Source organism: Rhinolophus hipposideros (genome assembly GCF_964194185.1).
Source record: "Rhinolophus hipposideros genome assembly, chromosome: 1".
In the NCBI taxonomy this organism is placed as follows: Eukaryota; Metazoa; Chordata; class Mammalia; order Chiroptera; family Rhinolophidae; genus Rhinolophus; species Rhinolophus hipposideros.
In genome coordinates, this window is record NC_138047.1 from 37,444,934 (window position 1) to 37,472,000 (window position 27,067).

At 35.4% G+C, this 27,067-nt stretch overlaps 1 protein-coding gene across 1 annotated transcript in view; it reads right to left on the reverse strand.

The window, feature by feature from the left end:
• The window catches only part of KLB (klotho beta), a 33,560-nt gene extending 12,481 nt beyond the window's left edge, over positions 1–21,079 (reverse strand). The window contains exons 1-3 of the mRNA XM_081056485.1: positions 20,163–21,079; positions 3,130–3,640; positions 926–1,194 (exon numbers count right to left, since the gene is read on the reverse strand). Coding sequence (XP_080912611.1) covers positions 926–1,194; positions 3,130–3,640; positions 20,163–20,987 — 1,605 coding nt within the window. The 5' untranslated portion in view covers positions 20,988–21,079. The remainder of the gene's footprint in view (positions 1–925; positions 1,195–3,129; positions 3,641–20,162) is intronic.
• Between the last annotated feature and the right edge of the window lie 5,988 nt (positions 21,080–27,067).

Below are 27,067 nucleotides of genomic sequence, written 5' to 3' on the forward strand. Positions count from 1 at the left end.
ACACACTTAAATAAATAAAAGTTAAAAAAAATAACAAGTCTGGGACTCTAATGTACAGCATGTAACTATAGCTAATAATACTGCATTATATACTCGAAAGTTGCTAAGAGAGTAGATCTTAAATGTTCACAAGGAGGAAATGGGAATTTTGTGACAGTATACAGGTTGTAGCTAATACTGTGTTGGTAATTTTTTTTGTGATATATAAGTGTAACAAACCAACATGTTGTATACTTTACACTTATACAATGCTGTATATCAATTATATCAATAAGTATAATCTGGAGAAATAGAAGAATGTGTAAAGTACATGTAAGTTAGATAGTGATGAATGCTATATAGAAAAATAAAGCAGGAAAGTGGGATGAGAAGTGATAGTGATGGGGTTATATTTTTGGAGTGGAGGGAAGCATTTTTGAGAACATGACATGACATTTGAATAACTATCTGAAGAAGTTGAGGAATGAGACATGTACGGAGACCCCCCCCCCCCCCCCCCCCATACAGAGACCTCATCAGGCAAATTACCCAAATGTATCAAACAACAGGAATCACTTAAAGGGCCACTAATAATTTACTTTTGGCAAAACAAAAATCTAAAATTTTTTTCCTGTAATTTTGACACTACTAACAAGTGCCTCTCACAGAAATGACTGTACGTTCCCTCTGGACTGTGTGCTCCTTGAGGAGCCTTTTGGTCTCCATCACCAAGGTCTCCATCATGAGTTCTGGCACATGAAAAGCTCTTAGTAAGCGTTAACTCTTCTCTTCCTCTTCCTCTTTCCCCAACTTCCCTTCATAACCTCCAAGTAATCACGGCATTTGAAATTGTCTGACAGCTCTCTTAGCTGTCACTGAGTACATGAAATAAAATATTGTGTACTATTTGCCCCAGTTTATAGTAAATTTGTAAGTCGCCACTTACCATAAGGACAGATTCAGTGACACCCCAGGAGAAGTTGCAGGGAAACTGACCCTGCACATCTGGTGTGGACTCTTTGAAAGTAAAACCATTTTCTTGTATTATCTGTTTATAGTAATGTGCTGAAGACTTGGGTTTTCTTTCTTTTTGTTTACTATTAAAATCCACATAAAATAATCCTCGGCGAATGGTGTAAGCGTCCTGCCATTCAAAGCCATCCAGGAGAGACCAGGCCGTGTAACCAAACACTTGTATTTCATCAAACCGTATTGCTGCATAGAGGGAAAAAAAGCAGAGATGTTTGGAGGCCTAAACATGCTAGTTCATGTTTATGACTTCACTAACAACATGTCAGGGGACAGTATATTGTGAAACCAACCTTTTGCCTAATTTGTAGGCCCATCACATCAAATAGAAATTTCGTGGTTATACCTGAAAAGTGGCAGTTATTTTCATCCAGAATGGTCCCCCCCCAACAAGTAAATGACACAGTTAAAGAATCAAACTAAAAATATTTCTGAGATTTAGTGTGCAAGTCTTTGTCAGAGGGCATGGTAATTTCCAGAACTTTTTGGGACCAATGTTTGCTCATGACCAAGAGTTTCTCATTTCAAGCTTGGGCTGGTTCCTGTTTGTGGACAGACTATCTTCTATGAAACTACCCTTCAGGGACACAAACACCAGCTTTGAGAATTAACACAAATGAGTGTAAATATAAGAAGGAGAACGAAGTACAATGATGTAAGAGAACAAGAACTCACTGGGCTGAGGGGCAGGAGGTGGGAGGGTGCTATTGGGCAAGTTTCTTAACTTCAGTTTCCTCATTTGTAAACAGAAAAGATTGGAAAAGATGATGTCTCGGGACCTTTCTTGCTTGAAAACTCTGATTCAATAACTTAAGAATTGGGTAAAACAATGAAACACGAAAATCAACAGCAACTTTAAAAGCAACAAATACCCAAGTCAATCATGAACCATTTCTCTTTCCTAAAAGTTTTTATTTCTCTCATAGAAATGCCTCACTTCTGCATTTTTGGGGTTTTATCACTGATACCGTTCTCCTAAAAGATAGAAAAATCCATGCCAAGAGATTCCTGTGAGATATATACATTTTAACAGGCCCTGGTTCTAGTTCCTTTGGTGTTATAGAATGCTGAGGAGAGGTGGAAGGGTAACACCTGGGAGATGACACCTTTCTGCTCTGTGAATGGCATGTGGCCCAGGCCCTCTGCTCTGGAAGCCCCCCTCCATCCCCCATATGCATTGCCCTGTGGCTGGGCATGGCTCTGTTTCATGCTACTCCTTCCTGCAGCTTGGGCAGCAGGATCTTACTCTCCCTGAGGTCCCTTCCTGAGCACTCTGTACTGCAGAACCTGGGATTTTCCTCCAGGCTTGTGGCTTTTAAAGAGAGCTACAGAGTTTTAGAAGGGTCCACCAACAACTCCTTTATAGTTGCATGAAATGGAGCCCAACTCTGTAGACAGAACCATCATAATTTGAGCTTGTCTTCTGCTCCATTATTTATATTTTAAATTAAAGTTTATTGGGGTGCCAATGATTAGTAAAGTTACATAGGTTTCAAGTGTACAATTCTGTATTACATCATCTATATATCACATTGTGTGTTTACCACCTAGAGGCAGTTCTTCCATCACCATGTAACAGTCACCTGTAGATATCACTCCTTGAGTAATGGAAAAGGAATGAGGGAATAAGTAGGGATCAGAACAATATCCAGGAGCAATAGAAATTATTCATCTTTGCCATTCACAGCTCCTTCTTTGTCTTCATACTTTTCTTTTTTTTAATCATTTAGTCATGTAATAAGGTGAAAGGAGACAATTTCAAGAAAAGCTTTCAACATCTTAAAGTACTACTGCTAGAAAACTTTGGACATAGCTCTTTTAGCATTACGTCCTTTTAAAAGAATGAGACAGCATCTTATTGCCCATTAAGGATGTATCTACACTCTGAAATTACTTTTCTCTCAAACTTTTTTTAAATTAAATTTATTGGGGTGACAATTGTTAGTAATCAAACTTTTACTAAAAAAGGACATGAGAGTAACATTAAAAAATTCTGTCAACATTGGACAATACAAAAATCCAACACCAACAACAGCAACCATATATTCAAAGGTGACTTTAAAGATGCTATAGCATATTTAATTGATTTAATTTTAAAAATTGAGCCAATATACAACCAACCTTGCAGAACCTGGTTGAGGAAATTCTTCATCATGTAGATTGCTGTGGTATCTTCTGTTTCCACATGACTATCTGTGAACCAGCCATTCTCAGTAATTAAAATTCGGGGGTTGCCGTATTCCAGTTTAATCCAGTTCAGCACTTCTCTTAAATTGAGTGACACATTTTGTCCCATTTTATCCATGGTATTCTGGGGCTTGAAATTGTTGGGTCCAAAGGAAAAGGCAAAGAAGTCAGCTGTGCCCCTCACCTCATCCTTCTCTGCTTCAGAGAAAGGGGGCAGAATGGAGAGCAACTCCTTTTTCATCATCTCTGGATAGTCACCATCCCCATGGATAGGGTTGGCAAACCACCCGAGCACAGAAACCATGGACTGTTGGCACTTGAGTATATCTGTCATGTTTTCTGATCTGTTTGGTTCAATCCAGTGGGATCCCAATGTGATCGATAACCAACCCTTCTGATGTGGGCGGAAATTTGTATTGTAGTTATGCCAAACTTTCGAATGAGCCTAAGAAGAAGAAAATATTATTAATCTTTATTGTTCTTACAAGGGTTTTGACTTGGCTGGTAGAAGGTCTTTCCATGAACAAATTCATGAAGCACAGGGAGATGCATGGGGAAACTGCCGCGAGCCCTGTTGACCTCAAATTCTACTCTCTGTCCACTTCCCTGTGTCTCCAACCTAAAGCTTCTTCTACAGGACCGCCGAGGGGCAAGCAGAGAGCCCTAGTCCAAGCTCCATCTTACTTCTCTTTTCTCTGGCTCCTTTGCTGGGCCCTCTTGAGGCTGGGTGAATGTGAGCTACTATGTGTATTATAGGGTTTCTTTCTCCGGATAAAAAGACACGGAGCAGTGATCTTTCGTTGTTCTACAGAATCTCCTTTTGGACCTTATTTAGAAGTTCAGGATAATGCAGGCTCTAAATGAATAATAATAGAGTCCATCTCCTAGGCTTGTTGTGAGGAGTGAATGAATTAGTGTATATAATGGGCCTTAGAACACTTCCTGGTAAAAAGTAACCTCAGTATAAGCCTTAGCTATTGTTACTATTATAAATGGGTGGCAGGCATGCACAAAGTAGAAAATCAGTGGAAAGAGTGTGGGCCTTGAGGTCAGCACACTTGGGCTTGAGGTTCAGGTACTTACTGTGTGGCCTTAAATAAGTCACTTAACCTTTCTGAAATGTCTTAGTATTCTCTGCTGTACAATGAAGTTAAAAAAATGCCCTTGGAAAAATTGTTGTTAGATGTAGAGCTAATGTATATATTAAGTATGTGGCATAGAATAGAGCACTGAGGAGCTACTGCCTAGGTTACTATTATTGGTCCTCCCGGAGTTTACATTTCTGGTTGAGCTCTTATAGCAGAGCCTCGTGATTGGTTTCCAGTCTATGTAATAGGTATGAGTGCTAACTCAATGCCTATCTTGCTGGCCCTGAGAGGCTGAAATAAGTGTCAGTGAAACTTGCCCTCAGGAGCCAATAATCTTATTGGGGAAATGAGACTGAATTGTGTGAAAAAGAAACATATAAAATGATATAAAATAAGGCATGAAATGAAAAATAATGAAAAGCCAAAAGGCACCGTTCTGTAAAGAGCCATGAGCTGTATCAGAAGGAGAAGCAAACGTGAAGAACTCCAGTGAAGGATTCTAGGCCAGTGAAATACCCAAGCCCACATTACAAGTGCCAATCATAAAATAATCCTTTACCGGTGTCCATCTCTCTTTCCCTCAGCTGTTGACTTGCTTGCCTCTTCCCAGGTTTCCCAATTTCTCCTCTATTTGGCTGTTTCTGAAACAAGCTTACAAACCCTTTTAACTTACAACGTCTGCTTTCAGTTTTGTTTCTTAACTTCCTTTTGCTCATTAGAGATGCTTTATATTGGGTTGAATTATCTGAAACTGCCTTTTTGTAGGTCAATAACAATCAAATATGTACAATAGTTCAAAGTTAATAGAGCCCGTGGACACCAAAAATGTTCCATAAATGCGGATCGGGTAGGTAAAGGTAGGCGTTAATATAAGGGGTGAGGATTCCAAAACTGGTGCCTCTTTGCTTTATGCAAGAAGAGCTAATTTAAATCATTCCCTGAAAGATTTTTCTGAAGTAGATGCCTCGAGGTATTACCCCTCTGTCTATCTGGTCTTCCTTGGTTTTCACTGGAAATCCTGGAACCATTTAGCACCCAAATGTTCCCAAATATCTTTAACAATGCTCTCCTCTCAGACAAGTTGTTCAGACTGTAGCTTCCTCCCCTGTCTCCAACCTTAGGTTCCAGCCTCTGGGAGCCAGGGACAGACTCCACCTTAAGTGGTCTTAGCCACTGTTTCTGGGCTTTTCTGGGCCTGGAATCACAATCTAAAGTGTGGAGAACCACCTTTTTTTCTGATTTGAAACAAAAGCAGTCAGGCTTTACCAGAATTCAAAAGGAGCATTCTTTGCTTTATTCTAATCGATCTCTTAATCCCTAGTGCTTTCATCCACCAAAAACCTCAGTGCTTTCATCCACAAAAGCCTCAGTGATCAGTACGTCTCTTCAGGGCTGTTGCACACCTTCAATGTATAAACTGTAAAGCTCTGAACATGTGTAAGATTCTGAGCCAGAAACTAGCTGCCTTGCAAATAATGATGCCATCAGATACTAAAGGGAGAGTGAGATGGAATCAGTACAAATTCATTAAACCAGTCCTACTAGCAATGAACTAGCCCTAATAGGAAAAAGAAAGGTGGGGGTGGTGTTGGGGGAGTTTCTTTAAAATAGACCTTCTGTTGCATATTTCAGTAATTATATGAAAGATGACCTAAGTTATGATAAAATCTTTGTTGCATCAGCATTTTAATGAGCAACAGGACAGCTTAGAAGACAACAGACATACTTCTTTTGCAATACCTTCCCAAGCAAGTTTTCTGGAGATTTTATATATATAAAATCTCCAGATATATATATATGTATATATATACATATATATATATGTATATATATACATATATATATATGTATATATATACGCTCACACACACACATATGGTCATGCCCCAAGGTGACCTTCGTATTTCACAGTATTTCTTTCACCTTTGCTGCTATTTGCATAGGCTATCAAGGTATCAAGGGTTATCTGCTCTGGGCTGAAGACAGCCCTCCATTCTCATGTAGAGAATGTGGGGGAGATTCTTTGGGTGGTGCTTATTATAGTTATAACTTGATCCTGTTTGCTAAGTAACAAGGTAAAAAGTATTGGTCAGAGATAGTGAGTTTGACATAGATCTTGATGAAACAGGGATAACTACATATGTTTTTTGGTCTGATGCTCATAAAGGTGGGCTGTTGGGAAAACTAAACTGGGATTGGTAGGGGAGTGCAACCTGGGCCCTGCAACCTTGCACAATAGTTATTCTGGGATTTTCCAAGGTTACCCTCTATCTGTACAAGGCCATCTACCTTTGGAATGATTGATTTAAGGGAGCTTCAACCTTTGTTCTTTAGATTCAGTAGCTTAAAGGGGAAGTTAGCTGCTTTTTCTTTTTGAGCCAGCTATCAGGGGCTCATGTCATTGAGAGACAGCTGCTAGTCTAGTGTAGCAGTTCTCTTTGATGCCCCTGGATATCCAGACTCAGATAAGTTCAATGGATGATAGGAGGCAAATAAGATAGCTGGCATAACTTTAGAAACAAAAATGAAGAAGGGATTAGAGGTCAGGAAGACATGGCAGGACACTTGTGGAAGGAAGTACTGTGGAAGGCATGGGTGGAAGACAGATAAGCAAACCCAGCATGTTATTCTCTAATCATTTGTCAAAAGTTAAATTTCCAAATCTGTGCATGATTTTAGTCACATTTTGGCCAAAGTATCTTCATGTGAACTATGTACTTGTTTATTGTTAAAGTGATTTAATAAAGTATTAAATAAAAACTATTAAAAAAATTAACTATAAACCTCCACAATCACAGCACATAGTTCTGTGTTCTCTTCCAGCTTTTCCCAGCTAAAATTTCTCTGAACGTTTTGCACATTGTTTTTACTCTTCCTAATTATCTTAACAGTATGATAATTCATCAGTTTGATGAAATATGATTTACTTAGTCATCTCTTTTGATAGTATTACCTTCCTTCTTTCTTTCCTTCCTTCTTTCCTTCTTTCCTTCTTTCCTTCCTTCCTTCCTTCCTTCCTTCCTTCCTTCCTTCCTTCCTTCCTTCCTTCCTTTTTTCCTTCTTTCCTTCCTCTCTTTCCCTTTTCCTGTCACAAATAATGTTGTAATAACTAACTTTGGCCAAATAGCTTTTAATATGTTTGATTTATTTCCTTTAGTTAATCCCAGAAATGACTATCTAACAATTTTTAAAGTCGTTTTGCATAACTCTGAATTGCTTTCCACACATTTTGTCTTTTGATATGAGTGTTCTTTGACAATCTATTTTGAAACATAGATTGCTCTTTTTAGGGATAAATGGCCATCAGGAATGATATAAAGGTGCTACTTACCTACATGGTACTATAGAGGACAGACCTGGGTCTTGAAAGCAGGACACCCAGTCTCTAGTACTGGCCCTGCTACTGATTAGCTTTATTATCTTGGATAAATCATTTCCCTCTCAGCAGCCTCAGTTCCCTCCTCCATTATACTGAGCTAAAAATAAACACTAGGGAATTGTGGTGAAGATGGAATGAGGTAACATGTGAAGACCCTATGGAAACTACACAAATGTAAATTTGAAGTACTTTGAAAGAGCAAGCTGAAATAATTTAACTAACTATGGAAAACAACGGTAGGGAATCTGTGTGGGCATGAAGAGAGTTCTCCCTTACCTCTCAAGTTTCATGGCTAACATCTTTGTTCTCATTTGATTTTTTTGTAGCCAATTGAGTTTTATTCATTATCTATTTGAACTGGGATTAATTTCAGTTCGATTCCTTTTTTTTCATCTACTCATCACTTCTTTGTATTATTTTCTACTAATTATAATTATTGCTCTTCCAGATTATATAACATTCATTCATTTATTCTGCATTCCACAAATATTTATTGGGTGCTTAAGATATGTGAACTTAACTGTTCATTGTTAAAAAATTATGTGACTATTATTTCCTTAAAATATGTTATGTGACTGTTATTTAATATTTTCCCCCCACAATCTTGAAATTCTCTTAGAAACTCTATATTATTATCCTTATTATTCTTAGGAGAGAATTTAAATATTAATAAAAGTTACCACCTTTCATAAAGAAAATATTTCCTCCGATTTTCTTTTCAGTCATTATATTTTCAAATAATCTTAACAAATCATTGATTATTCTCAGTTTGTATAGCTTCAAGATTTCCCCATAGGAATGAACTAAACTCTAATAATATTTCTTTCTTCAAAATAATGGTGCTATTATTGTTTATAAATTCTGATTTCTATTATATTATTGCTAAATTCAATGAATGCCTGAGCTGGAATCTAAACCTGGCAATACAAAAGGAAAAAGGTGTAGAATAAAGTTCATAATTAATTAAATGAAGCAGCTCAGATATTAGAAGGGAGCTCAGAAGAAATTAGTATTTAGTAAATTGGTGCTTTACTGAAGTTCAGCTTCCTTGCCCAGGGAAAACATTTGCACGCCAATTTTGCAGAGGGTAGAATGATATTTTCAGCTTTCTGTTATTACTAAATTAATAATACTAATCCTGTTACTAATTTTTTTTCATGCAAAAGGACCATATCTCAGAATATAACATGAAGTTAAAAATAGACTGGATTGGTGACTTGAAGCCTTTCCTCAGGATTTAGGAATGAAGAGTTAAAGATAGCCAATGTAGAAACCACTCTGGAAATTACAAATAATATAATTATTACAATAACAAAAATAAGACCTATGATTTTGGGGCCTACCACAAAGGCAAATTTACCACGAATCTAAGGAAGCTGAAGCTTCAGGGCTGCTGACTTGTATGGGTCCCTGTAAGAAGTTCTAGGTGGACTAGGTGATTAGAAGCATTTCTAGGTAAGTATTTTTGATAAATTCCCTAAAGAGACCTCAGAAAAAAAGGAAACTGCATCTCTTAAGACTTTATCTCTAAGTAATTTGCTGTAACATTTTTTTAAATTCTAAATAAATACTTTTGTACCAACTTTTATGTTTATAATTTTGTATATTTTTCCTGGAAAGGGCCCCCAGATTGTCTCAGGCCCACACAACGTAAGTCCATGTCTGGCCTACGAGCTTCCCGAGTGCAGGGACTATATCTATTTTGTCCATAGTTGGACACACAGATCCCCAGGAAGAACCTGGCATAGAATACTTGTTGAATGAATACCCACTATGGGTCAATTAGGTTGTCGGTCACCTGACATATAGTTTTTTTTCTTCTTTTTTTTCCCCTCTGCTCAGCAATCTTTATTCACTTCTGGGGTGGGGGGGCATGCCTCCATTCCTATGCTGCTGTCCCTCCCACCCCAGGGTTCTATTGGGCTCAGTGTCCTCTTTTGGAGGAAGGGTCTGGTGCCCAGAGGGCTGATATGGAGGAAAAGCAGGGCAGCTGGTCCCTTCATGGGGGTGTTGGTCTCCCCTACTGGAGAGAAGGAGGGTGGGCAGGGGCACTGCCTGCCAGAACTCAGAGCTCCATTACATCCCCAGCTGGGGTTGCAGGGTAGCGGGGGGCAGGGCTGTCCCCCAGCCTCAGCATCCGGAGAGCCTCATCACCTGACATATAGTTTTGATAATACAGCCTTTGCAAGGCAGTTTTTATTTTTCCCATTTTAGAGGAGAAACTGAAGTTCCCAGAGCCTGGATACTAGTGGAGCTAGGCTTTGAACCCAGGCCTCCCTGATCTCTTTATTAAACCATCCTGCTTTCTGTATGTCCCACAAGTTCTAAATTTTGAAGCTGCTGGGGAAAGTCCACTGGACATGAACCACAACATGCTGTTTTAAAATTTTATTTTCTTTCTGTTGTACTTGGTTATTAAAAGAACAAAACAGTCCTAAAATGAGAGAATCATCTCGCACGCCTGCATACCGAGAGGAAAATATCTATGTATGTCTGGAATTCAGGATCATCTAGAAAAGTCCTGGAAGACCAGCCAACAAATTTGGGGTGCTCCGAAAACCATGTAGTTGTCCAAATGCCTAGCACAGCACGTACCATTTATGTGTGATTGCCTGGGCCTCTCTCCTAGAACCAGCAATATTGGCATTGGATACTGTCCTCACTGGTACCAGAGGAAATGAATCCCTTCTACACTTGCTTGAGGAGAGCAGCCTGTACACCACTGGCAATGTTAGCGTGACAGGGCAGGATTGCTCTGCGTGCAGAGTGTTTAACACATCATCACCTTCAAACAAGTCATAATTAAATGGTCCTTAAAGATGAGTGACTTTCATAACCAAATATAACAGAATAGTGATTAAAGAACCATAGAAAATAAAAAATATCAATAGTAATAAAAACTAACATGCATCTAGTGCCAAATGTGCCAGGGCACTGTTCCAAATGCTTTCCATGCACTAGCTCATTTAAACCTCATTTAAATTTCTTGAGGTAGGTGCTGTTATTCCCATTTTACAGGAGAGGAAACCAAGGGGTAGAGAGTAACTTGTCTAGTTTCATGAGTTAAGTCAAGCCCTGGCTGTATTGCTCCAAGTTCTGTGCTCTTGCCTGCTGGTTAGAAGTAGGGAATGGATCTCGAAGGTCCCTTGGTCCAGTTAAATTTCTTTTCTATTATAGATTAAGAAGCTGAAGTCCCCCACCCCCCACAGCAAATAAATAGCCTACCCAAAGTTTCAGTTACTGGCAAAGCTAGAATTAGAACTAAGTACTTCAGTCTTCTTGTTCACTGTCATGTCATTGTGCAAATTAAATTATGTGCCTTTGAAACACACTTTTACGCTTTAGACTCAAATGTGATTGAATAGGCTATGAAAATGCAAGGAGTATGTAACAGCCATGGCATTAAAAAAAAAAAAAGGGCCTCAGAAAGCTGTGTTTGGGTGCTAAGAACCCATTAAGGAAAGAAGCTGTCTGAAAGTCATGGTTTGATTAGGCCTTCATCCTGCCGCACGCCCTGAAGCATTGCTTCAGTGCCCAGTCAGACAATTCATCAATATTACCTTCTATTCTGTTTAGCTTTTTTCCCTTACAGAAACTATACACATCATCAAAAGCAAGTTTAGATACATCATTTTTATTTATCTGAGTTTCCTTTAACCCACAGCTATCATTTTATACTTGTCTTTATTTTTCATTTATACTGATTATTTCCTTAAATTCAGGTCCGTAAACACTTATTTAACTAATACAAGGCACTATGATTGGCATTTAGAAAAAAGATTAACATGATAGCTCCTACATTTAGATGACTTATGACCTCTAATAGGAGAAGGAAGTACAGAAATAACTTAAAAAAAGGGAGTATGATTTATGTTTCAATTAATCAGAAATGATAACCAAAACTTACTGTAGTAATATGATTTGAATTCTGTAAAACTTATTTTGACTATATATGTGTTTATGTATATACATAGACAAATATTTGGATATTGAACAAGCTGCTAGCAGTTGTTACTTCTGGGATATGGAGTTACGGGGTAAGAAAAAAGGATACTTCATTTTTAACTTTATGTCTTTATGTATTGTTTAAATGTTTTGTAGTAAAAATGCATTATTTTTGTAATTTAAGAAAGTCAAGAGAATTGGTTGAAGCAGATAGTTTCTGTCAGTGAATTTAATTGCTGTATGCTATCACTCTTTAGTTTCTTCAAAGTTCCAGAAATTTCAAAGGAAAAAACAGAAGCAAATAAAAAGTTGTTACTCTTGATTCCATTATATATTAAATAATGTTTGTTTACTCCATAGCAGTATGTTGATATTTAAAGGTAAAAGAAGGAGGCATACAATGCATATGTAGTTAACATGAAAGAAGATCTGATAACGGTAAACCCCAGCCCTTTATTTAAGATTCAGTCACGTAATCTCTGGTCAAGATATGATCCTATGAAGAACCAACCGATGGACTCCCACAAATACTAAAAGATCCTGGTTTTCACCAGCCTCAAGGCTTCCCTGATCCCAAACATTTTCAAGTAGCACTACCAGATTACAGCGGTACCTCAGTTTTCGAACGTAATCCACAAGTTCCGAAACGTTCGAAAACAGCCGACAGCTAGGCCTCAGGATCTTGCACTCAGCGGAAGCCATGTGACATGTTCGACTTCTGAGTCGTGTTTGAAAACCGAAGCGTTTACTTCCAGGTTTACGGCATTCATAAACCAAAATGTTCGTCAACAGAGACGGCGGAAAACCGAGATACCACTGTACCTAGAACCACTTTAATTGCTTCTGTGATGCACTCATTACTTGTTAGTAAGTTAAACGGTTCTGATCTATTCACAGCATCCCGACTACTTTTCATCAAGAATCGTTGTTAATGTTCAATAGCTTTTTTCTTTTAACATAGACTATTTTCTAAAATTAAGTTTTCTCAATAAGATTTTTATATGCAATTAAATGACTTATTTTATACTATAATTTAATGTAATGTTTTCCTCATTTCATAGATTCATCATATCCAATTCTGTTACCATTACTCAATATTTTCTGATCTCCAGTTGGACCTAATTTTCCATGTATGATATGAGAGTATTCATATCAAATCAAGCTGTTTAAACATGATCACAATGTTATTCTCTGAGCATTTATAATTACATCTATTTAAACTCTTGTTAATCATTCACTGAAGTGTAACTTTTTCTACTTAACGATTAGAAAAAGTAAATATTGCTCTCTTGAAGGTTTTAGATACCAATTTTCATCTACATTAGGTTTTTTACATGATTCTTATATCTAACAATGGTATTCTGGTTATAGAATCTGTCTTTGGCAATTCTTACTTGCAAGCGGGTTTTATGTTTTATTCAAATTTGATTAGAAACATCTGTAATAGTGCTAGTTTTAACTTGTTTGATCATTATTTTCTATGTTTTGTTAGAGGTGTCTTAGGTCCTAATGGAGATGAGTCGGGATTATAATATAGGTACTATGCATTAGCTAATAAATTGAATCACTTTAGATGGTATTGCCAAGGGCACACGTATGTGATTTAACATCACTGTAATGGAACACTAAAGTTTTGAGCAAATGAAAAGTAAACTCATGGGGACAAATGAAAAGCCTCATGTTAATGTATGAGTCAGGGATAAATTGTTCATAGATTTTGTGGAGAAATAAAACATGTAGATAGATTGTTTTGGCCTTTACATACGCAAAGTAAAGTCAAATATCTGTTGAGTCAGTATCAACACAAATGGCTGCCATGGGTTTTAAGCTGTAAATTCTTCATGGAAGCTGGGTCGCTAATTCATATCATTAAACCTTGCTGGCTTGGATTCCCACAGACAAGATTTGCATTTTGGCTCTGACACTTTTATGGAGTAAAAGCACACTTAGACAGGTGTGTAACCTCAGGCCAATTTCTCTGGCTTCAGTTTCATCACCTATAAAATGACTATAAGAATACTTACCTTTAGGGTTGACGTGAGAATTAAACGAGATGATATATGAGAAGTACCTAGTATAGTTTCTGACACTACAGTAGGTATGCAATAACGTATTCTTATAATAATAATAATAATTAAGAATAGTATTATAGAATATCAAAAGTTTATCTGTAATAATTATCTCAATCCTCCACTTTAAGACGAACCTCTGTTGTCCCATTTGTTTTTGTGTTTTTTTTGTGTGTGGGAGGGGAAGGTGGTGAAAGATAGCAAATAACAAGTTCTTTGGGTTTTTTTCTTAAGCTTCTTTTTTCTGCTCATCATTGACAGAAAAGCTTGGGTTAGATTTTTAGCTACAAGATTTAGCAAAAATTAATTTTGTATGTTATTGTCTTGCAACCCAACTTTAGCAAGGGAGTTTTAAAATATTCCTTTATTGTAAAAACATCATTTCAGATGATCTTTGAAAATTTTGCTTCTATCTAACCAAGACAGACTAAAAAAGGATTCTGCTAGTATTTCCATTTCAAAATATTACAGTCTTCAAGATATTGTAGGGGATTGGGCAGAACAGATTTTAAAATGGCGTTTAATCTATATAAATGTGCTTGTGAAACACTGCAGTCTTCTTATTTAAGAAAGCAGTTGCAGTAGTCTGTTGGTAAAGAAGCCTTAGCTATTAATAATTACGTGAATGGTGGCTTTTTCACAGCTGTTTTTGCAGTTTTCATACTAAATTTTGGTTAAGAATTTTGACAGAGCCTTTAAGAACTGAACTATATAGCGGCGATTGTTTTATTTTATTCTATTTTAGTTTTTACTTTTAATTGTAGAAATTGTCATAATACACAAAAATCGAAAGAATAGTATAGTGAACACGTATGAGCACGTAACTCAGCTTTAAGAGTTGTCAACATTCTGCAACTCAACATTCTGCATTCAAGATGTACTTTCAATGGAAAATTTTTCATAGAAACAGGCATAAATAATTAAGTTCATGTTCTGAAAAGACTACATGTTTATGTTTAAGTACGTATGTGTTAGGGTATATGTGTGCCTGAAATACAGTTCTATTCAATTGCAATTTTAAATCCTTTCTGGGACAAAGTAGATCGTCTTTGAATAGCAAATAATCAGTTGAATTATTCATTGAATATCTAACACATATCCATCCTTGTGCGAGCTTCTCTGAGGGAATTGTGCCAAGAAATGCTAAGGCAAAGTTTCTCAAAGAGCTGGAAAAATAGGGAAGAAATAAATATCCCAGGCTCAGGAACAATTTAGTCAGGCCTTGACCTAGATTAGTGTTTCCTAACATTTCTTGTCCTGAAAGCCTCTTTCACAATATTAAGTAAGCTCTTGAATCCCTGAGGAATTTAAAAAATCATTTCATCATTTGTGTGTAGTATACAAAACACTGTTGACATCTACTTATTTGTGTAAGTCTATTTAAAGATTGTAAAGTTTATTGAAAATAGTCAGAAAATAAATTATGGATATTTAAAATACTCATAATATACAAACAAACATAAGTATTGACATTTTACCATCTAATAAACACGATTTCATTATTTAAATTATTTTAATTATGTAAGAAAAAGCATTTTATGACACATTTTAAAATGACACCCGTATTTGGTTTTAGGACAAAATATGTACTAAAATGTGGAGTAAAATTTACACGCTTTGTGGTGTTTTCCAAGTCTGGCACGCCTATCTCTTTTTATATAGGAGATGACACTAGGTATAAAAAAATTAATTTTTAAATTTTAAATGTTACATTTATTTTAAGGGTATTAGAAAATATTGGTCTCATATTTAGTAAGATATAAAGTTTCCTTTCAAAATTAACATTTTATAGGAAAATATTTAAATAAATAATAGTACATGTGGTGCTTGGATATGCAAACAAATAAAAAAGCCAGCAAAAAGGCCAATATAAAGTGATACACACAAAAAAACTAAACTTTGTGAAACACGATGTTATGGCATCAAAAACAATTTTTATTGTTTCTATAACATTTCGACAATAAAAATTGTTTCTATAACATTTCGCTTAAATTCTTAAATTTTGCTTTTTAAAAAGTACAAGCTTTCAAAAAATAAGTTTAGTGTTTTGTTTGTAAATAACTACGTATACAAGAGAAATGGTTTGGGGCAGCTCTTTCAAGTATTTCACAAATAACACAAAGCCAATAGGGACAGTCTTTATTCCCAATTATGTGAAAAGTCAAACTAGATATAATCACCAACATTATTTCCTCATTTAATATTTCTTAAAGCATTGTTTTTTCCCCTAAAAAATCTTGGTATACTATAAATTAATTTTGAGTTTATGTTTGCAACTTATAGGTTTGGTGAAAATCTCTTTGAGGCAATTTTGTAAATTATTATCGTTTATTGTGTCCCTCATGCTGGTTATGTTTCAATGTCCTTGCTTTTTATGCTTCATGCCTTTAACCAGTTGTCTGTTATAGGTATAAGTCAGTGGTTTTCAAGGGAGGGAAGGGAGAGCAATTTTGTCCCCCCCCCTTCCCTGGGGACATTTAGCAATGTCTGGAGACATTTTTGGTTGTCACAACCCTGGGGACATGAGTACTACTGGAATCTAGTGGGTAAACCTGCTAAATATACTACAGTGTATAAGACAGCTCACCACAACAAAGAACTGTCTGGCTCAGAGTGTCCATAGTGCTGAGGTTGAGAAATCCTGTATACATAAACAGCATATGTCTATGAAAGATAGTAATTTAAAGCCATGAATTGATCAAAGCTATCATGGAAGCTGGCAGTAATTAGTGGAATAATAAAATGTATGAGCTACTATCTCATGAGCAAACTCATCTCCCTCAACCTCTGCATGTTTACTCAGAGGCTCTCAATGTTCCATTTTAAGCAGGGGAGAAATACACAAGTTTAAATTATTATGCATATGTATTGATCTGAAAATAAAATGAAAATAGACTCTATTACTGCCTGTACTAATGTGAGACTTTGGAGCTTCGCTGATCTGAGGGATGAGGGCATAGGCCAAATAGTTTGGAATTTTAAAAACTGAACTTGGGAGAGAGAAATCTTTCCTCTACAAAGGAGAGACGCCAATCCACAAGAAAAAAATGGACATGAAAGAGTGATATAAGGGGCCTCTGAGAGTGTCCTCGTTACTGGGTCCATTTATTCCTGTGATTTGGTTACCAAGCCAGGAAATGGCTCATTTTTTGCTTAAGCTAACTTGAATTAGGGTTCTGTCATTTGCAACCAAAAGAGACCTGACTAATACACCACTGAATTAATATAGGCAATTTCAGGAATTAGCAATAATGCAGTGAAATATGAATTTTGAACTTGAGATTGGGTCTTTGATTACAGGTTTAAGATAGAAGTCCTAAATCACTCATTCAGCAAACGTTTATACCTAGTATAAACGTACCTAATATTCTGTGCAAGGTACTGGAAACATAAAGACATGAAAAATAGCCTCTCCTTTCAAGGCACTTGGTCTAGTTGGGGAGACAGAAAAGTATCATATGGAGGAGTGCTATGCACATCTTATTATGAGAGCCCTCAGTGGGGCACTAACTCTAATTGGTCAAGAATAACTTAGAGATGGTGGCTGCCTGAATTGAGTATATATTGGCAAAGCAGGGAGTAAGAAGGGCATTCTAGTTGAATAGAGCACTAGTAGAGGCTGAGTGGAGAAGAATAGTAAGGTAAAATCAAGACACTGCTAGTTGTGCATTATAGTGGAGTGTGGGGTACAAGGGATTGGCATTAGTGAGGGGATGGGAAAGTGGCCAGGAAGGAGGCTGGAATGGTGGCCGGGTTGTGTCTTGAAGATCTTGATGAAAAACTGGGGCTTCATCGCAAAAGCTTTGGGGAGTCACTAATGGATCTTATGCAGGGGAATTATATGATGCATGTTAGAAATATAATTCTGTAAAATGGGGATAATAATAGGTGCTTGGCAAGGTAGTTGCACAAATTACAGATAAATAAAGCAGAATCGAAATTTCAGGTCAATCTCAGGACTTGGCTAGACAATTCAGGTTTCCTCCAAACCAGGACATTTCAGACTGAGATGGAGTTTTCAAGTTCATCCTGGAACTTAAAAGACCCCAGTAGCCACTACCCAGTCTTTTCAATATCTGAGAATTGGGGAATAAAGTGGTCTACAAGCACCCATGAACTTAGTTTTATATTAGATTTTTTTTAACTCAATAAATGGTCTTGGACTAAAAATTAATCATAAAGAATGCTTCCTCTTGGCCACAGGGTGGCATAATAAGGAATAAATATTTTATTGCAACATAAAATATTAAGTTAATCTTTTCTTTGTTAAAGGAAAGGCAGAGAGGGGACAAGTGGGAAGAACAAGTTCACCTCGGGCTACCAAACCATTGCAAGATTTCTCTCTGGTACTATAAGTCACTGGGTTATGCAGCATATTTCACTTTCTGACTAATTTCAAGGGGCCCCTTACGGTCCTTATTTAGGTTAGTGATTTAGAAATTTTAAAGAGGTGGAAGAAATTATCTGGAAAACACAACAATTTAAAAATGTGATCCCTCAGGTTAAAACAAAATTTACCTCACTGTCAGAGTGCTAATTTCATGTTAAAGGCATAGTTTATCTCAAATTAGAGGAAAACGCAAAACATTTGAAAGTGTAGCATTTTTTTATGCTAAGTTTGGAAGCAATATCTATTTGCTATTTACAACTTTTTTCTGTCTGTTTTTAATCAAATAGACAGTTTTTGAGGCTTTAAATTAACCACTAAACATATTTTTCATGAAAATTCTAATTGATAACATTTTTCCAGGTAACCAAAAACTTTCAACAATTTAGAATATTTTAAAATTAAAAGGTTAAATAAACATACATGTACATATATTTGGGTAGAAAACTTTAAATAGATTATGTGAGAAACTATTAACAGTAGTTTCCTCAAGGTTGGGATTGTCAGGTGGAGAGGAAGAGAGGAATTTAACTTTTTCACTCTGTATCCTTTGGTACAATCTGATATTTCTCAATTTCCATGAGCATGTATTGTTTTAATAAAAGAATTAGATAAAGTGAATAGTTTTCTAACTTATATATGCATGATAGTCATAGTTAATAGCTATAACTTTTCTCCCCTTTAAGGTATTATTTCCCAAATCACAGTATACTCACACATTAATATGTTCTATATACAGCTCTATTCAAAGATATGTAAATGACCTTGAAATCATATGCAACCTGTTTGCTGCAAGAGCAGATATGACTGAATTATAGTACAGTGCACATGTATAATAATCCAGAAATTTCAAAAAGAAGGGTTAGCAGATATTTTTGTATGTGCAAATTTAGACATGGAGTAATTTTATGTTCCTATTTTTCTTTTTCTATGTATTTAACATTTGATTATTAGAAATCAGATTACTTCTCTTAGCACATTATGAAACCCATTTTCAATATGTAACAGACGTCCAGAGTAATTTATTTTCCCAAGTAAACTAGTTGACTCAAACAGTTAAACCTGATTCTAGATATCAGACTCAGTGTGAGGCAAAATCTCTTAAAAATTCCCCAAAGATCGCCCTTTTAAAAACATTCTTAATAAAGACATTTAGTGTTAAATTATGTTGTCATTTATAAACACCATGCTCACAACAGCTGCATTTTATTCCATAACCATGGGCAAATTATTTAATCTCACTAAGCTTCAATTTTCCCATCTTTAAAATGGGCATAATAATAGGACCTAGTTCATAAATTTATCATGAAGATTAAATGTGATAATGCATGCAAAATGTTTAATGTCGTCTGTGGCACATAGTAAACACTCAATGAATATTAACTATTATTTTGCTTACATTTTCACTAATGTTTAATAATTTTAACATTTCCCGACATAAACTCTAAGCTTTGAACTATACTGCTTTAAAACACTTAGTAGAGCACAGTCTTCCCAGTTTTTTATGTTACTAGTTTAATTTTAACCCCTCGAACAATTAATCTCATCTTTTCTGCTATGTAGCACAAATAAAACCAATTGTGAAGTACGTTTATTTCAATTCCTGTATTTAGTATGTATCAGTTAGTTAACATTTAGTTAGCTTCTTATATAGCTAAGTATCACTAAGAATAGCAATAGTAACAACAAATACATATATGAAATGGTCATGTCTTAACCTAATTCTGAATTGGCTGCATGTTGTCATAAAAGGGTTTCAACAATTAAATTTGTGAAGTACTGTTTTCCACAGAATGCAAGTAAACTGATATTCTCATACTCTAATGTATAACTGTAGATTTTAAAATAGTTAAATTTAAAAAACACAACTTTTAAGGACAATAATTGGATTAATACATGAATATTAGCTTGGATAAATAAAAATATACAACTTTATATATGAAATTGAGGATGAACTTGTGAGTTCGACTAAAATTAGTTGAGTTGATTTCAGTAAAGATAATTTTTTAAAAAGAAGATACATTTCTTAGTCTTTTTTTTTTTTTTAACTCCTGCTCCTTATATTCTAAAGCTACAATATGAAGCCAGCTATACAGTACCTTGATCAGGTTGTGTCCCACAGAGTAGACAGCTGCTGGATTTTCTTTCTCTCCAGGGGCATGCATACCTGTCCCATACCCATGCCAAGCAACTAGATATGGGTTGTGAATTGTAATCCAATATTTGACACGGTCCCCAAATGTCTGGAAACAGTATGTGGCATAGTCATTGAAGATAGCTATTATGGTCTCATTTTTCCACCCCCCATATTTTTCTTGCAGTGCCAAAGGCAAATCCCAATGGTATAAAGTAACTATAGGTTCAATGTTTCTAAGTACTAGAGCGTCCAGAAGAGTATTATAGTACTGCAGACCCTTTGCGTTGGCAACTGTTACTATTCCGTCAGGGAAGAGCCTTGGCCAGGAAATGGAAAATTGATAAAAAGAAACTCCTATAAAATCCAAAGCCGACAAGTCTTTTTCCAGAAAAATGTAACTGTCACTGGAACTATCATTGCTGTTGACATTTTTAAGGTGTGTATGGATGAAATGATCCCATATAGAAGGACCTTTTCCATCTGTATTCCAATTCCCTTCCACTTGAAATGCTCCAGTGCCAACGCCCCAGGAAAAGTTTTTAGGAAAAGTGTCATAGAGAAACAGCTGACTTTCATTTACCGGACTATAATTAGGATTTTTAGACCATATAGCTCTTCCGTCTCCGGAGAATCCAGTAACAGCTCCTAGGAGAATAAATGCTGACAGGATGACAGATCTTTGCAGTCCCGCGTTGGACATTGTTTTCCTATAGCATATGTTTCTTTCTTCAGTACTGAAAAAAATCCATTCATTCCCTGGAGATCTTGCCGCACAGACTGGCTTCATTTGCCACTAACTGCTTGACTGTCTTATCAACGCTTCAGTAAAAGCTTGTGATTGTAAAGCTCTGTCAATGATTAGCTTGAACTGTGAGACTCAGGATGGGTCATGGAGAGCAACGTAATTTGAGGGAGGTGGCTCTACTAGAGCCAGCAACACGTTTCATTCTCTTATTATGAGAATAATAAGGTTTTCATCTAAAAATCAGATGAAAATGCATCAGTGAAAATCGTTCAAATGTGTGATTAAAACATATATCAACAGTGAATAGAAAATGCGGTATTTTCTTTGTAGCCTTTTCTATTGACCCAAATCTTTTCTGCACGTTTTGAACATTATTGCCTATAATATATGCCTTTTCTAATTTTATAGTTTTTGAGTGGTAATTTTACTATTTCAAATTTCGGGAAAACTATTATATGCAAATAAGTAACATTCTTATATACCAATAATAAAGAATTAGAAAACAAAACAAAACACAACAAAAGAATTAGAAAACATAGTAAGATATTATACTTTCATAAAAATTATAACACATCTAAGAATAATCTTATTAAATGTTACTTATTGTAAGAAAATTACAAAAATGTATTGATAAATTTGAATGAAAATAAATGAAAAATATATAGCACTCCTTGGGCGGAAACACTGAATACGTTCCAATTTAATTTATAAATTTAATGCACTTTTAACTCAAATCTTCTGCTCTCAAATTTTAAACAAAATTATTATGAAAGTTCACTTGAAGAATAAATAGGCAATAATTCCCAAAATATCTGAAAAAGAAAATAGTGAAGGCATAGACTACCTTCAGATATGAAAACATAAAAAAGCACAATTTAAACAGCATGATTCTAGAATAAGAATAAATAGGAACAAATATTGTACAAAATCTATAGCCTCCAAATAACCTTGAAAAAATTCAATGCTTTAAATATTCGAAGTATCACATACTAATGAAAGGCAGAGTGGTTAATGTTTGGCCTCTGGATTTAAACTGCCTGAGTTTAAATATAGTTGTGTGACTAGGGACTTTTCTGTACTTCCGTTTTCTCTTATGTAAGAAAAGGCATAAAAATAGTATCTATTGTGTGGATTATTGTGAAAATTAAATGAGTTAATACATGTAAAGCACTTAGAACAGAGTGACACATAGTAAGTGCTCAATAAACATTACTCGCATTTTTATGTGAAAGGGAAAGATTATCCAGGAAGTGATGCTAGGATTTAGCATAAAAGATACTCTGTTCTGGCTCTTGCCTACATTTCTTAGCTTCATTTCTCATAAGTTAACTACATGTAGTACCCTTCCCCTTAGCTAGAGTAAACAAGTTTTAATAAGTAGTATACATCACGACCAGTCACATCTCTGGGCCTTGGTACTTGAGCTCTCCACTTAGGATGTGTTCCCCTACTTCACTAGCTTATGTCTACCTGCTTTTCAAAACTTCAGTGCCTCCTCTGGAAAGCCTTTCTGACACCCCAGTTTAATTAATTTATTTACATTTTTAAAATTGTTTAATTTAATCAATCCTCTTGTGAAAAATCTACACAACCATTTCAGATAAATTCACTGCAGAATCTTTACTCCTGTTGTCCGATCTCCAGCTCATTTTTTGCCAGCACCAACATTGGCCTTTGCAGTCCCCTTGACCTTCTTCATTCTGTTCTTGCATTCCTTTCACTGTTTCCTTGAGATCTGTTTCTTCTCATACAGGCTGCGTCTTGCTAGTCTATGCCTGGGTTCATTTTTGTGCGTGTGTGTTTTTTGTGTGTGTGTAATCTAAGGAATTGTAAATTATACTGAAGCTGTTGTCTCGTCATCACCAAAATGGGTTCTGAATCCAAATACAAAGATGACATCTAGTGTGCTCTTGTACATTTTGGCTAGTTTTCCCCAAATTTCTGTCTTAGATACTGTTGCCTTCTTAGGGTAAAGGACGTCCATGACTGTTTCTGTTAGACTAGTCAGTTGTCATAAACTTCCTGGTCCAGACAGTTACTGTGTTGTTCATGTTGGTGGTTGAGCCACAGGCAGTCAGGGAGGAAAAAAGCCAGTTTGATTTGATTTAGATGGATCTCCTCTGTGTTACCATGGCAGCCCATGCTTTCTCTATTATGACAGTCATCACACAATAAATTTATCTGTATCCTCTGTTCAACTGGTCTCTCTCTCTCTCTCTCTCTCTCTCTCTCTCTCTCTCTCTCTCAAAAACAGGGACCATGACTGTTTGGTTCTCTGTTGAATATATTAATATGAGGCCTAGTAGTCACTAAAGTATATGAGTATGTTGAATGAATGAATGTACTTATAGTATACTATGTATACCCCATCACTGCATTTATCACATAATCCTGGAATTGTTTGTCTCCTCCACTATACTGTAAGACAATCTCTTATCTAAATTTTTACCACTGCTTATCATAGTAAATGCTTAATCATTTTCTATCGAATGAATGGAGTTGGTACATTTAATTCACTACTAATAAAATAAAAAGTTTCAAGGTTTATTGAGATAATTGACATATAATCTTATATTAGTTTAAGGTGTGCAACATAATGATTTGATATATATATATATTGAAAAATTATTACTAAAAATAAAAATTTGTAATGTAATAATTTACACCCTCACAAATACATTTACTTAAAAAATATACAGCCACAGAAATGGTCAAGATGGTAAATTTTATGTTACATGTATTTTACCACAATTAAAAAATATATAGGTCCACAGAAAACTAGAAGAAAATAGAAGTAAATATGAAATTATACAAATATATAGTTTATATGATTATATATAAATAATTTAACTATAATTAAAATCATAAAAAACAATTGAGACTACAGACTAGGAGAAAAATCACAAACTTGGAAAATGTTTGAGCAAATCTAGAAGGCAAATGGCCAACTTTTTATTACATATGTAATTCATGGATATCAATAAGAAAACCATTCTAAATTTGTGACAGACAAATGGTTAAGAAACATGAATAGAAATATACAAAAGAGGAAATGCAATTGTATACTAAAGGAAAAAAATTTAAATCAGCAGTAAAAACACATATAAAAATACATGTAAACACATATAAAAACATATAAAAATAACGGTAAAATTATAAAAAATAAAAATAAGTGATGTAAACTAGTGTTGATGATATTGTAAGACACTGTTGATTGGAATATAAATTTGTATAATACTTGATTTATAGATTCAATGTAACAAAAATCCTAGCCAGTTAATCTGTAGATATTGGCAAATTGATCTAAACTTTACATGGAAAAGCAAAAGACCCAGAATAGCCAATACAATATTGAAGGGCTGACAATCCAAGGACCGATGTCACCTAACTTCAAGACTTATTCTGAAGCTATGGTAATCAAGACAGTGTGGTATTGGGAAAGAACAGACACAAAGCAATGGAATAGAGAAGAAAGCCCTGGAATACACCCACACAAATATAGTTAATTTATCTGTGACAAAGGAGCAAAGGCAATTCAATGGAGAAATGATAGCCTTTCAACAAATGGTGCTGGAACAATTGGATATCCACATGCGAAAAAAATGAATCTAGACCCAGGTCTACACACCTCACAAAAATTATTTCAAAGTGGATCATAGACCTAAATATAAAAAAGGAAAACCATAAAACTTCTAGAAGATAACATAGAAGAAAATCTAGAAGACCTTGACTTTGGAGATGACTTTGTACATAGGATTCCAGAAGCACAACCTATAAAAGAAAAGTTATAAGTTGGACTTCATTAAAATAATAATAAAAAAACTTCTGCTTTGCAAAAGACACTGTTAAGAGAATGAAAAGATAAGCCACAGACTAGGAGAAAAATCTTTGCCAAACAGATAAATATCAGATAAAAGACTGGTATCCAAAATGTACAAAGAGCCCTTACAACTCAATAATAATAATTTAAAAAACCAATTAAACAACAGGCAAAAGATCTGAACAAACATCTCAGCAAAGAAAATGTACAGATGGCAAATAAGCATATGAAAAGATGTTTCACATTATATGTCATTAGGGAATTACAAGTTGAAGCAACAATGAGATACCATTATATACCTATTAGAATGGTCAAAATCTAAAACACTGACAATAGCAAATGCCAGCGAGGATGTGGAGCAATAGGAACTCTTACTCATTGTTGGTGGAAATGCAAAATGGTACAGACATTCTAGAAGATAGTTTCTAAGTCTCTTACAAAACTACCTAAAAGTTTCTTACAAAACTACCGTAAAATATACTCACATCACACTATCCAGCAGTCACACTGCTTTGTATTGACTCAAATGAGTCGAAAACTTATGTTCATACAAAAACTGCACACAAATGGTTATAACGTTATTCATAGTTTCCAAAACTTGGAAGCAACCTATAGTAGCAACCTAAAGCAACCTACAGTATGTCCTTTGGTAGGTGAATAGATAAATAAGCTGTGGTACATCCGTACAATGGAATATTATTCCGTGATAAAAAGACAGCGCTATCAAGCCAGGAAAAGTCAAGGAGGTGCCTTACAGACATATTACTAAGTGAAAGAAGGCAATCTGAAAAGGCTACTGTTTGAGTCCAACTATTTGATAATCTGGAAACAGTGAATGGGTCGGTGATTATCAGGGATTGGGGGAGAGAGGGATGAATAGGTGGGTCACAGGGGATTTTTAAGGAAGTGAAACTATTTTTCTGTGGGATACAGATGGTGATCCATTCATCAAAACCCAATGTAAAGTTCATAGAATGTAGGTACTTTAGTTAATAACAATGTATCAAATTGGTTGATCAATTATAACAAATGTACCACACTAACATAAGATGGTAAAAATAGGAGAAATGAGGTGCCGGTGGCAGGGAGTAAAGGAGTATATGAAGACTCTGTAGCTACAGTTGCTCAAGAAAAAGTCTATTAATTAAAAAAGAGATTATTGACAAAGGCTAAGTTTTGAAATGGGTACTCAGTAATTATTTACTAGTGACCAATAATTTGTCATGAAGCTATTTCAGGTTTCATATAAGAAAACGGATAATTGTCAGGCTAAGTTCATTAGCTGATTTAATCAGAACATATGCAGATAAAAATAACATAACTTTACACCCCTGAGGTTGCCTGTTATGAAAACAAAACCCACCAGAAAATGCCAAGTGCTGGTGAGTACATGGATGCATGGGAACCCTTGTGCATTGCTAGTGGGGGAGGAAAGTGGCACAGCTGCTGTGGAAGATAGTATGGTGAGCCCTTTTATGAGTAAAATATTCAATAAGTATTTGGTAATTGTTAAGGAAAGATGAAACCCTTATCCTGATTCACCAAATCATGATAAATATTTCATAAATCCATAATCTATCTTTATAAATAGTTGAGAATTCTTTAACCCTCAATATTAAGTCATTGTCATCACAAAGGTTTCTTCATATATAGTTTTTCTCATTCATTCTTTCAAAAAGAATGTTTTCGTTGTACTAGAGTATACAACATAAGATTTACCGTTTAGCCATTTTTGGATGCACAGTTCATTGCCATTAAATGCTATTAAATATAGTCATATCGTGCAACCATCATCACCATCCATCTCCAGAGCTTTTTCATCTTCCCAAAGATGAAACTGTACTCATTTAACAATAACTTCCCATATTCCTCTTCTCCAGCCCCTGGAAACCACCATTTTATTTTCTGTATCTATAAATTTGACTACTCCAAATACCTCATACAAGTAGAATCATACAATTTTTTTCCTTTTGTGTCTGGATTATTTCACTTAGCATTATGTCAGCATGTGCCAGAATGTAATTCCTTTTTAAGGCTAAATAATATTCAATTGTATGTGTATCTGTTCACCTGTTGATGAACATTTATCTGTTCATCTGTTGATGTTTATCTGTTCATCTGTTGATGAACATTTGGGTTGTTTCCACCTTTTGACTGCTGGGCATAATGCTACTATGAACTTGGGTGTACAAATATTTGTTGGAGCTCCTGCTTTAAATTCTTTGGATTATATATCCAGAAGCAGAATTGCTAGATCATATGGTAATTCTATGTTTAAATTTTTGAGGAACTTCCATACTGT